A 12,580-nucleotide genomic window follows, 5' to 3' on the forward strand; every position below is an offset into this window, starting at 1 on the left:
TTTTCTTATATCTACATAAATAATACACGTATTATAATACTTTTTATATCAACTTTTTTAACAACTTTTTTAACTTAATTTTTTATATGACTTTTGTACTACTATTTTTCAATATATGTTTTAATATCTTTTATACTTATGTTTTAATACCTTTTTTACTTATACATTTTCCTAGCATTTTTCTTATATCTACATAAATAATACACGTATTATAATACTTTTTATATCAACTTTTTTAACAACTTTTTTTTAACTTAATTTTTTATATGACTTTTGTACTACTACTTTTTCAATATATGTTTTAATATCTTTTTATACTTATGTTTTAATACCTTTTTACTTATACATTTTCCTAGCATTTTTCTTATATCTACATAAATAATACACGTATTATAATACTTTTTATATCAACTTTTTTAACAACTTTTTTTTAACTTAATTTTTTATATGACTTTTGTACTACTACTTTTTCAATATATGTTTTAATATCTTTTTATACTTATGTTTTAATACCTTTTTTACTTATACATTTTCCTAGCATTTTTCTTATATCTACATAAATAATACACGTATTATAATACTTTTTATATCAACTTTTTTAACAACTTTTTTTTAACTTAATTTTTTATATGTCTTTTGTACTACTACTTTTTCAATATATGTTTTAATATCTTTTTATACTTATGTTTTAATACCTTTTTTACTTATACATTTTCCTAGCATTTTTCTTATATCTACATAAATAATACACGTATTATAATACTTTTTATATCAACTTTTTTAACAACTTTTTTTAACTTAATTTTTTATATGACTTTTGTACTACTACTTTTTCAATATATGTTTTAATATCTTTTTATACTTATGTTTTAATACCTTTTTTATTTATACATTTTTATATTTTCTAATACAAACATTTTCTAGTACAAACTTTTATAAACTTTTTTTAAATATATTTTTTATATACTATGTAATACACTTTTTTTACATTTTATATTATTTACACTTTTTTACAAACATTTTTACATAACAAAAACAACAACAACAACAAGAACAACAACAACAACACAACAACAACAATACGTTAAATCTATGGGCATATAAGATCGATCCTAATACATTTATGCATAAAAAGAATAACATCAAACTAATACATATAGTATATAGCAAATTAATAGATACAAAATAAAAAAAAAAAAATTAAAACTTACTTCGACGTTCGGAAAGGGATAACGACGGGTCACTCCTAAAGCCTCACTGAAAAAGTGGGTCGCTCCTAAAGCCTCACCGGAATACCTTGGCCGGAAAATATGGGGGAGAGGGGGGTTGGATCGGTTGGGGTTTACGAAAGAGGTAACGACGGGTCGCTCCTAAAGCCTCACCGAATATCTTGGCCGGAAAATATGGGGGAGAGAGGGGTTGGATCGGTTGGAAAGGAGAAGAGAAAAGCGGGGGTCGGAAAATATGGAGTAGGAGTATGGAGAAACTGATGAAGAAGAAGGGGGGATCGATCGGTTTTTATTTATTCGAGGCACCCTTTAGGAGCGACCGTCGCTCCTAAAGAGGGGGTTTAATTCACCCCTTTAGGAGCGACCGTCGCTCCTAAAGAGGGGATTGACGGGTCAGCGGGTCAGCGGGTATATGCATAGGTATCCGCGAGCAATTAATGGGTCTACCCTTTAGGAGCGACTGTCGCTCCTAAAGAGGGGTGGTCGGGTTACAGAATATTCCGTGGTCGGGGTATGTGGCCTGTTAATTAATGCGTCCATCTTCATTAGTTTTTTAACTTTTTTCCATTAATTTGCCTCTTTTCATTTGGCGCCTGGTATCCCAACCATAATTTTGGTAACCCGATCAGATTATTAATAACAGGGGCCCGCTTTTTACTCTCATCATATATACCATTATAGACATGGGGCTCACACTTTTTGGTTGGAATACCAAAAAGTGTGGTTGGGATACCCATAGTGTTTCATTTGTATTTTTTATTTTCACTTTTCGATTTTCCCATTAATTTCATCATAAGGGTTATTTGGACTCTCTTATTAAAAATGTTTTTTTAATAAAAACCTCCAAAATTTTCATATAAACTAAACCGGTGTTTTATAAACCAGTTAACCTTTAGTTAAACTAGTTGTTGCTATTCAATCAGTTAACTATTTTTATTATAAACACTTTTAAACAAATCATGCAGATAAAACAAGACATATCAATCATTATATCAACCATATACAAGTTCATGCTAATCATAACACAAATTAGTTTGTGCAAACATTCCAAGCGAGCTTAATAGCTTTATCATAATACAAATAAAGTATGAATCTCTTAAATAAACTAGGTTAAATATTTTTGAAAAATTAAATAGTTATACCATAATATAAAAGCCTATTAAGCTCATAAATTAACTAGGCCTAAAATTGTCATTTGAAAAATTATTAAACTTAATAATCATTATGAAAAGAGAACTTTCAGATTAAACAAAAGTAGCTTTACTAGATATGAAATTACTATTGAAACCAATTCATGTATTACTTGTTACTACATGGATAGAGTAGTTATATTCGTACCATACTTTTTAATACATTTACCATAATATACAACATATACAACACATTATATAAGTTATTAAAACAACATTATGGTAGATCTATCATAAAGTGTGGTACGAATATCACTGTTCATATTGATAGGACTATAACACCAATACATGTTGCTACAATAAATGAAAGTTGACTTTAAGACTAATGTGACATTAAGTAAGGATGAAAATGATGGTTGGTTTAAACTTTATTAATTCAAAATGGTATACATATCATTAGGGTGTTACATGTTTCTTTCGTTCTTTTGGCATGTCAATCTCGAAAAAGATTTAGTTGATGGAGATTTTATAAATTTTATCCCAGAATGTAATTAAATGGTGGGTTTGGGATATTCAACACCGTGTGTGTTAGTGGATGTACGAGTTGTTATTTGATATTAGGTTATCTGGTAGCCAAATTTTATCCATTTAGAGTTTAAAAAATAAAAAAGTAAAACAGATAAATGATAACGTGCAATTATGTACTTTCCATTATAGCTTAGTGGTTGAGCACCAGCTTTACATGCTAGATTGCTGGAGGTCTCAAGTTTGAGACATGGGAAGGACATTTGAGGGAATTTCACAATAAAGTCCTCCAGTGAAGCAGATTTGAGTCCTGGAGATGTTACTAGGTATTGAGGGTGACGAGGCTCTCTAGCGTGGATCCGGTTAATATAATTTAAGTGAGATCCCCTGTTGCGAGCAAATGATCCACACTTTTAAAAAAAAATATAGTGTTTTAATAAAAAAAATAGATAAAAAAAAAGGATAAGTCACATATTTATATATATACTAAAAACCAATTGGTTTTTTACAAGTTTCTATGCACATGGTACAACTACACATACATGCAACTTTGAACTAAACCTTTTAACCCCTTAAAGATTTTACCTTTTACATTTAAGCCCATCACCTTTTACTACTTTACATTTTAACTCCCTAAAGTTTTCTTTTTACTTTTTAACCCCCAAAGTTTTTTCCTTTTACAGTTTAGCCCATCAACTTTTACATCTTTACCTTTTAACCCCCTAAAGTTTTTATCTTTTACATTTTAGCCTATCAATAAAATACTTTATTGTTACAATGTCAAATAAATGTTTGTTGGTGACTTTATCAAATTTGTACCAAAACATTGTCATCTGAAAAGATAATCTACTTGAGTCTCGCCGCAAATTGTGTAATATAATCTGCGACAACGTTACTATAAAAGCTCCGCAACAACGCGCAAGTGTTTATTTCTAGTGTACGCCTAAAAAGAAAAATAATGTAGACTAAATTGAGTTACACCCCATTAGTAATGAATCAATTTTGGTACCTTGTTAGTAAATTAAATTAAACTAAATAATAATAATAACTTTGAGACGGAGAATTTTTGGTTCGAAAGTCCAAATCACCATTCACTTCACACTCCCCCGATCTCCGTTATTTTCCGGCGATCTTCCCTTAGATCTCACCGATCAGGTACAATATATATATATATATATATTTGTGTGTGTGTGTGTGTGCGCGTGCCCGTTTCATAACGTGATTCATTACCTGTTTCTACTCGAATATATACACACACACAGACACATATACATATATATCCAATTGCCTATAATTTATGAATAATTAATTTAGGTTTTAGTGATGATGAGCATTAGGTAATTGACCACTATTCTGATACACTAGTATATGTAGATGTAGATATGCATTATTATTATTATTATTACTTTTTTCTAACCTTAATTATGTACTCGCTCATAATACATTTTTTTAACTGTTAAAATATGTATGTACACATACACTGTTTGAATTAGGTCACATTGTATCGGAGCCAAGGGTGGGCAGACCGTCTCGAATTAGAAGAAAGTTTATTTGTATATAAGGTTACTAATTAGTGGTATTGGTATGAATTTTGTGAATATTTCTTTGGCTTTTAATAATGATGTAGTTTTGCAGATTATTTATACAAGCATTAATAGCAGTAAAGTGAGGCATGGGGACTGAAAATCCCAATCAAGCTAATGATTATCCAAGGCAAGCTGCTCCCTTTGCCCCTCCTCAAAGCAGCTCACCTTTTTCATCGTCTCGTCCTGTCGTTGGAATGCAGGCTTCTGCTTTCAGGCCGACATCAGTCCCTAATCCGACTGCAGTTCCTGCTCCCCCGAGTGCACCTCCATCTTTCCCTTCTGGGCCTGTGGCTGGACCAGAGCTTCCTGGTTTTAGACCCATGCAAGCAGCTAGGCCTGCTGCTTCTTATGGCCCGCCAACCGGTGGACCTTTCCAACGCTTCCCAACGCCGTCGTTCCCATCAACAGCTCAAGCACCGCCACCACGCACTTCTCCTGTTGGACAGCCTGTATTTCCTCCAACTATGAGACCTCCTCCTGCAACTCAGGGTCCACCCATGTCAAATTTTCAGAACCGACAACCACAAATACCACCAATGTCTATCGGTTCTCCACCTCCAAGCGTGAACACTGTGCCTTCTAGCAATAACGGTCCTCAGTCAGTAGATTCACGATACTTTTCTTCCAATTCAAGTATGCAGCAACCACAACCTTCGATTGGGCCACCTCATCCTGCTGCTGTACGGGCTCCTTCATCATCTGCTTTCCCTGGGTATCCAGCTGTGCCTGTTTCTTATCAAGGAGGTTATGCTCCACCAACCACATCAGGCTCCTTTACCTCTCATCAAAGTGCTTATGGACCGGCTCCACCCATAGCATCTCCTTTAGGAACGTATGTTGGAGGCTCCTCACCGCCAACAGGTATGTCAGGATTGGTTGAAGACTTCAACTCACTTTCTATCGGGTCTGCCCCAGGATCTTTTGATGCTGGCCTTGATGCTAAAGCGTTGCCAAGACCACTGGATGGTGATGTAGAACCAAGCTCTTTTGCTCAACAGTATCCCATGAATTGCAATTCCAGATATTTACGGCTTACTACTAGTGCCATACCAAGCTCTCAGTCCCTAGTTTCAAGGTGGCATTTGCCTCTTGGAGCAGTTGTTTGTCCACTGGCAGAATCTCCTGAAGGGGTAAGCATCTATATAATCAGCGCAATGACTCTAAATATACACTTTAGGTTCAACAAGACATTTGGACCAAGCACTTTAGGATAAAATGCTTGTTTTACCTTGAATAATAATTTGATGCCTATCTGAACTGCTTTTTCAGGAGGAAGTCCCAATAGTAAATTTTGCCACAACGGGCATTGTGCGTTGTAGAAGATGTCGTACATATGTGAACCCATATGTGACTTTTACTGATGGTGGAAGAAAGTGGCGATGCAATATATGTGCCATGCTCAATGATGGTAATGCTTTGAAGTTTAAGTTTATTGCAAATCTTATATCAACTTTTTTTCACTTTTCCACCACCGTAAGTGTCAGCTTTAGCATAACTCCTCTAACGATATATGATCACATAAAGTTCCCTTTTGTTTGTTGAGGTTTCTAAGAAGCTTTAAGTTTGTCCCTACTTCTTATTCGTATGGTTTATTTTGAAGAGTACTGTATATGTTTTGCAGATGGAAATCAAAAACTTAAAAGTAATTTCCTTGAGGCTGTAACTATATCTATAGTGTCTCTATATTATGTGTAGAATTCGAGTCTTAAAAATGATATTATATAAAAGCACTGTTGCATGATTGAGGGTTCCTATACGGGTTTAATGGGCATGCTTTCTGTTTTAGTGACTGTTCCACTTTCCATCGACTGTGTTCATAAAAATAATATTTGGTTTCAGTCGTCTTTACTCTCGGTATTATCAATTATGCTTATAATCTTGATAATCACTATCACTATCGGTGTTTCTTCCTCCACACTCTTGAGAAAAAAGATTTTTACTTTTTCTATTGGAATCTTGCAGCTGGCAGCTTTGTATTCATTCTAAACAATATTTATCTTGATGTACAGTGCAAGCTGATTATTTCGCTCAGTTGGATGCCACTGGAAAAAGGGTTGATCTAGATCAACGTCCCGAGCTTACGAAGGGTTGTGTGGAATTTGTTGCTCCAGCTGAGTACATGGTGCGGCCACCAATGCCACCATTGTACTTTTTCCTGATCGACGTATCAGTATATTCGGTTAAAAGCGGAATGCTTGAGGTATCCTTCTCTGGCAATATTGCCTTGGCATATCATACCTTTTGTAATCCTTACATGTATGTACTCTAATAGCTTATCTGGATTAACATATGAAGCTAATAAATACTAACTAGTTTATGCATGGGTTTTTCATTCTGGGTAAGGCGTACTATAGGTACGAAGTGCGCAGAATTATGTGATATGGTGACACATTTGATACCCGTTTTTATTTGTTGTTAACCTGATTTACATCTCGAAGTGGTTGTATATCTGCTCAATAACCTTTGGCTTTGTTTTAATTGCTCTCTCTTTGATTTTATAGGTGATTGCACATACTATCAAATCTTGTTTGGATAAATTGCCAGGCAGCACCAGAACCCAGATTGGGTTCATTACTTTTGACAGCACAATTCATTTTTACAATATGAAGGTAAGTGATTTAGAAATTTACTGGCTGTAAAACATGCTATCATTTCTCTAACATATTGCTTAACTTATGTTGAACAATTTATCTTTTTTGGATTGCCAGTCGTCTTTGACGCAGCCTCAAATGATGGTGGTGTCTGATTTGGATGATATATTTATTCCCTTGCCAGATGATCTCCTTGTCAACTTGTCAGAATCTAGAACTGTGGTGGATGCCTTTCTGGATAGCTTGCCTTCTATGTTTCAAGACAATGAGAATGTGGAATCTGCTTTTGGGCCAGCCCTCAAAGCAGCTTTTATGGTTATGGTTGGTTCATTTAACTTTCCACCGCTTATAAATATAATCTGTGGCATTATATTGGCTATCACAAGCGTGCTTGTCTTATGCAATGCTTCTTCTGATGTTGGTTATCGTGAAATGGCATTTATCTAGTAGTGGCAATTTCAACCAGTTAAGCATGTGCATTTTGGATGTGTTCATTTCAAATGATCAAATGAAAGATAAAGTAAAAGGGAGTCTTGTCAAATGGGATACGTAGGTCAGAGGGTGTACTACCCAAAGTTTTTTTTTTCCCTATTGCATACAGTCTCCAGAATTTTTTTGTTCTTTAAATAAAATTTTTCTGTAATCATAGTTACCGTATCAAAGTTTATATATAATCTTAAAATTTGGACTAAAGTTTGTGGGTCAAACCAACCTGGTAAAAAATGCCCCACTTCGATTTGAACCCAATTTGACCCGTTAGTCAACTTTCCCATTTTTCTACCTTTGATATTTAGCTGGCTATTGGAAGTGGTTGATTGTGTATTATACCATTATTGATTCATCATTGACATTAGTGTCTTCAATTAATGCAGAGCCAACTGGGAGGGAAATTGTTAATTTTCCAAAGTACTCTTCCATCACTTGGCGTCGGTCGGTTAAGGTTGCGAGGGGATGATATTCGTGTATATGGTTCAGATAAAGAAAATGCTTTAAGGCAAGCAGAAGACGCGTTTTATAAACAGATGGCTGCTGATTTTACGAAGTACCAGGTTGCAGTGAACGTCTATGCATTCAGTGATAAGTACACTGATATAGCCTCGCTAGGTTTGTATTGATCACGAACTTTATTCTTTCAGACCCAAGCCGTTCTGAAAAATGATGTTTATTATGACTGAATACATGTGTTCTTCTTTTACTTTATGGAATTTTCTTCCTTTTATTAGGTTTATGTCATGTCTTTAGTTTTGGGCATTTTAAAGCTTTATATATGTAATATGTCATTTGGTTGAGCTATACTTTTACTGTCTTCCATTTAGGTACTTTGGCAAAATACACAGGTGGTCAAGTTTATTACTATCCAAGCTTTCATTCTGCCATCCACAAAGAGAAGTTGAGACATGAGTTAGCTAGGGACCTCACTAGAGAAACTGCTTGGGAAGCTGTGATGCGTATCAGATGTGGAAAAGGTTAGTCTTATATTATCCCAAGACTACAAACCTGCTAGTCTTATAATGTTGGGTTTAATATTGCACAAGAAATTTTATTTTTTCTAATTGTTTCTCCAGGGGTGCGTTTCACTTCCTATCATGGGAATTTTATGTTGAGATCTACCGATCTATTAGCACTTCCGGCTGTGGACTGTGACAAAGCTTATGCAATGCAGTTTGCACTTGAAGAGACGTTGCTCACTACTCAAATTGTGTACTTTCAAGTTGCTTTATTGTATCCTTCACTTCTTTTGAGAAGTTTCCTTTTTTTAATCAGCTCTTTGTGTTCTTGAGTTTTACTCGATTTACTAGCCCATTTGATGTGATGTTTCTTTACTGTATGTTGTGCGTTGTGCCACTTCTTATAATTACCAAAAGAAACAGCTTTTTGCTTGAGAAGGCACAGCAGTTACCCAAATAACCATCCCACATGCACACAGCCTTATTACACACACACACATATTCATTCTTGGTGGTTTTATTTTCGTATTTGTAGTTCAGCCTGAAAATTAAAAATAACGATATAGCTGTTTAATTGCTTAGTTGGGTAGGCACATGCTTATGCACGTAATTCTCGATAATCCAATTGGTTTTTGATTGATTTTCATGAAAACTTAACATTAAAAAGACACACGTCATCTTCGGGTGAAAGACGAATTAGAGTACACACTGCTGCAGCATCAGTGGTTTCTGATTTAGGAGAGATGTACCGCCAGGCAGATACTGGTGCCATTGTTTCTTTGCTTGGTAGATTAGGTAAAGTATTTCTTTCCCTGTATAAGAAAAGTATTTCTAGTTTTCTATATTTCCCATATTGATTGTTATTTGTAATATGCATTCCTATTATTTGTAGCGATTGAAAAATCTCTGAACTACAAACTAGAAGAGACTCGTAATAGTCTTCAACTGAGAATTGTCAAAGCCCTTAAAGAATACCGTAATCTCCACGCGGTGCAGCACCGTGTGGGAACCAGAATGATCTACCCAGAATCATTGAAATACCTATGCCTATATGGGTTGGCTCTTTGTAAGTCAACAGCACTTCGTGGTGGTTATGCTGATTCACAGCTTGATGAGCGCTGTGCGGCTGGTTTCACCATGATGGCTTTGCCTGTTAAGAAGATGTTAAAGCTTTTGTATCCTAGCTTGTTACGTGTAGACGAGTACCTTGTGAAGGTAAACCCACTTTATTCACACTATATCCGTTTTCTTTTTATGCTATATATATATATGATCTCAGAAGTTACTTGAACGCTATTGGTTTTGCAGTCATCTATGCAGACTGATGACTTTGAGAAGGTTTGTAAAAGGTTGCCACTTGCTACAGAGAGCTTAGATTCTAGAGGGGTTTTCGTATACGATGATGGTTTCCGTTTAGTAGTGTGGTTCGGACAAATGCTTTCCCCTGATATATCCAGAAATTTAGTTGGGGAGGATCTTGCTACAGACTTTTCAAGGGTATGATCCTTCATGTACCCCTCTAAAGAGATTGCGGTTTCTCCGTTTCTATCCATCTGCTTATAACTGGGTTTGTTTAGGTTATGTCTCATATCTAATGGGCCAAACAGGTACAAAAACCCTTAAAGAAAAAAGTCAAAAGTCACCCAAAGGTTCCACTTTTTAATGCATAAAACCTCTATAATCTTTTTATTAAAAAATTTAGATTGTTATTAAGGTGAATTCAGTATACTTTCCTATTATCATTTCTCAATGACCAATGGACTATTCACTGCTTATATTGTTCAGCTAATATGGACCTCTTAAAACATATCTGATTGTCATCGGGGTGGGTGGTATGTATATTGGAAAATGTTGATCTCAGCTAATTATATATAGTTAATCTAATTGTTATAAGATGTCAATATGTCATGTTGATCGGCCATATCCTCAAAAGTTATAATAATGACCAGCTAATTCATTGTTCATTAAATGTGCTATTTTACTCCCTCTCTTGTAGAAAATTAATATTTGTTGCCAAGAGGTTGTAGATGAATCCTTTGGGGACTAATATGTGAACATCTGTGAATAATAGCCTTACAAAACTAACATAGAAGTTTTCCTCAACTATAATAAATTAATTTTCAGTTGCTAAGCTCTCTCTATATGAATTCTACTGATTTTAATTACCATTTTGAAATTTAGGCAAGTCTTGTTGAACTTGACAATGAAATGTCAAGAAAGCTGATGCAGATTCTAAAGAAACTTAGAGGGGCTGATGCATCATATTATCCTTTATGTCATCTTGTGAGGCAAGGTGAACAGCCTCGGGAAGGTTTCTTCTTACTCTCGAATCTGGTTGAGGAACAGGTTGGTGGTATGGGTAGTTACGTTGACTGGATACTTCAAATACATCGACAAGTCCAGCAATGATACACAATATGCAGGTAATTCTCGACTTAATCGGTTTTCATTGTTGCTAAAAGGAAAAGAAGTTTGGTAATATCCGAAACGTGCAACATATTCAGAAATATTGATTTAGTATCTCGCAGCAGTTCTGTTGTTCCTCTATTGTCCTCATAATATAGATCCTAAACAAACCCCAAACTCCATTGATAATGAACACCTCTTAAAATTTATGTTATTCATTACTGTAGGCAGCACACCTCAACACACCAGAAAAGTAGATCAATGGGCTTTTAGTGTATGTTTTAATAGGGGTTCATTAAATAAATGAAACGTAAACCACATGGAATTTTGCAATTATGCTTTATAATAAGCATCAAATTCAACACCTGAGTTCTCCCATATTTATAAGTGGTGAACATACCTGGAAGAATATTGACTAATTAAATCGGCTATACGCTGGTGTACATATGAATATCACATTTTTTTTTACGATGTCCTATATGCAACTGTAAAGTGGGGTCTATGCAATTTATGTCCTTGAAATGATACCTCTTGTAAAAGGTTTTACATTTACTTTTAGTTCGCCTCACCCCTTGTAATTCTGATACATTTCTTTCGGAAATATTGAATAGCAGGTTGAGCTTAGATTCTTTTTCTTCACTGCCTTTTCAGCTGATGAAAATAGATTCATTTGTGGTACAATCACTGATCTTTCAGAGTCTTTGTTTTGATCGACCACGCTTTAAAGAGCAGTTTTTTACTGTGGGATTTCGAGCTAAAGTGGTTAGGAAAAGACATAATTTTCCCCATTGTGATTCATTGTTTAGAACTACCATGGAAGATAAAACCGGGTGTTGCTTTGGGAGCATATTAAAGTTTTAGGGACTGGTGCATATCTTTTTGTGGCAATCATTAATCATAGTCGTGATTTCATTTTTGTCGGTTTTACCCCTTATAGATTTTTTGTAGTTGGATTTGTTTTAGATGCCTTTTTAAGGTGGTGTACACATCAATGTGTATTTGGGTTGTATCCTCTTGTTTTTATTCTTACGAATGATTTTTGTAAGGTTAATCTATACAGGGAATGAATGTTTCACTTGAGTTTATGGAGAAACAAAAAGTTAGTGACATATCTCTAACTTTATTCAATTATTCATTCAGGAATAGAATGATAATGGGTTTGATGGTGATAAACTGATAATTCTGAAGTATTGCTTTAATGATTGCGTACCTTTTGGTTGAAAATTTCACAAAAACAGTTTGTGCTTAAAGAAATAGGTTTTTTGTCTAAATTTCATGTATATTTTGATTCATTCAACAAACTTTTTGTATTTCTCAGTCATAAGTTGTCTTGTTCCAATTAGGTCATTGTATCCTAGAAATCGGATGCAGTTGTAAATGTGTCGATGACATGGCTCTATATATATTTTTTCATATCGTTTTTTCAGATGGCAAATATAATTGGTTTAAAAACATGACACCATTTCCCCTTTGCAACTATTTCTGGACCAGACATTGACACCCATTTAGGCTTTCATATGTTTTTCAAGATGTTATGCGCATGCAAGTTTTTGCTAGCATTTTGATTTAGTTCAAGCTTATCTATATAATGCTGTGTTGGCTTTGACGACATATCATAGTGCATTTTCTGGTCAGGCTACATTTTGGACCATTTCAGACTTTAAC

At 34.7% G+C, this 12,580-nt stretch overlaps 1 protein-coding gene across 3 annotated transcripts; it reads left to right on the forward strand.

Moving 5' to 3' along the window:
- The first annotated feature begins 3,926 nt into the window (after positions 1-3,926).
- On the forward strand, positions 3,927-12,014 carry LOC122592473 (protein transport protein Sec24-like At3g07100). 3 transcript variants are annotated; one of them, XM_043764711.1, is made up of 14 exons: positions 3,927-4,039; positions 4,520-5,600; positions 5,740-5,878; positions 6,480-6,670; positions 6,972-7,079; positions 7,179-7,382; positions 7,934-8,165; positions 8,378-8,527; positions 8,627-8,783; positions 9,177-9,304; positions 9,402-9,724; positions 9,818-10,006; positions 10,691-10,932; positions 11,527-12,014. In XM_043764711.1, exons 2-13 carry the CDS (start codon positions 4,557-4,559, stop codon positions 10,916-10,918), a joined length of 3,093 nt encoding a protein of 1,030 aa, XP_043620646.1. In that variant the 5' UTR covers positions 3,927-4,039; positions 4,520-4,556; the 3' UTR covers positions 10,919-10,932; positions 11,527-12,014. The 3 variants fall into 3 exon arrangements, with proteins under 3 accessions (XP_043620646.1, XP_043620644.1, XP_043620647.1); XM_043764709.1 differs by having other exon boundaries at positions 11,530-12,014; XM_043764712.1 differs by having other exon boundaries at positions 11,567-12,014.
- The last annotated feature ends 566 nt before the right edge of the window (positions 12,015-12,580 follow it).

Source organism: Erigeron canadensis, chromosome 3, assembly GCF_010389155.1.
Source record: "Erigeron canadensis isolate Cc75 chromosome 3, C_canadensis_v1, whole genome shotgun sequence".
In the NCBI taxonomy this organism is placed as follows: Eukaryota; Viridiplantae; Streptophyta; class Magnoliopsida; order Asterales; family Asteraceae; genus Erigeron; species Erigeron canadensis.

Excerpts from the sequence above, each read along its gene's own strand:
- LOC122592473 (XM_043764711.1), top strand. The coding sequence starts at position 4,557 with ATGGGGACTGAAAATCCCAATCAAGCTAATGATTATCCAAGGCAAGCT. Across the intron at positions 6,671-6,971 it reads TTAAAAGCGGAATGCTTGAG|GTGATTGCACATACTATCAA; the intron begins GTATCCTTCTCT and ends TTGATTTTATAG. Across the intron at positions 8,528-8,626 it reads GCGTATCAGATGTGGAAAAG|GGGTGCGTTTCACTTCCTAT; the intron begins GTTAGTCTTATA and ends TTGTTTCTCCAG.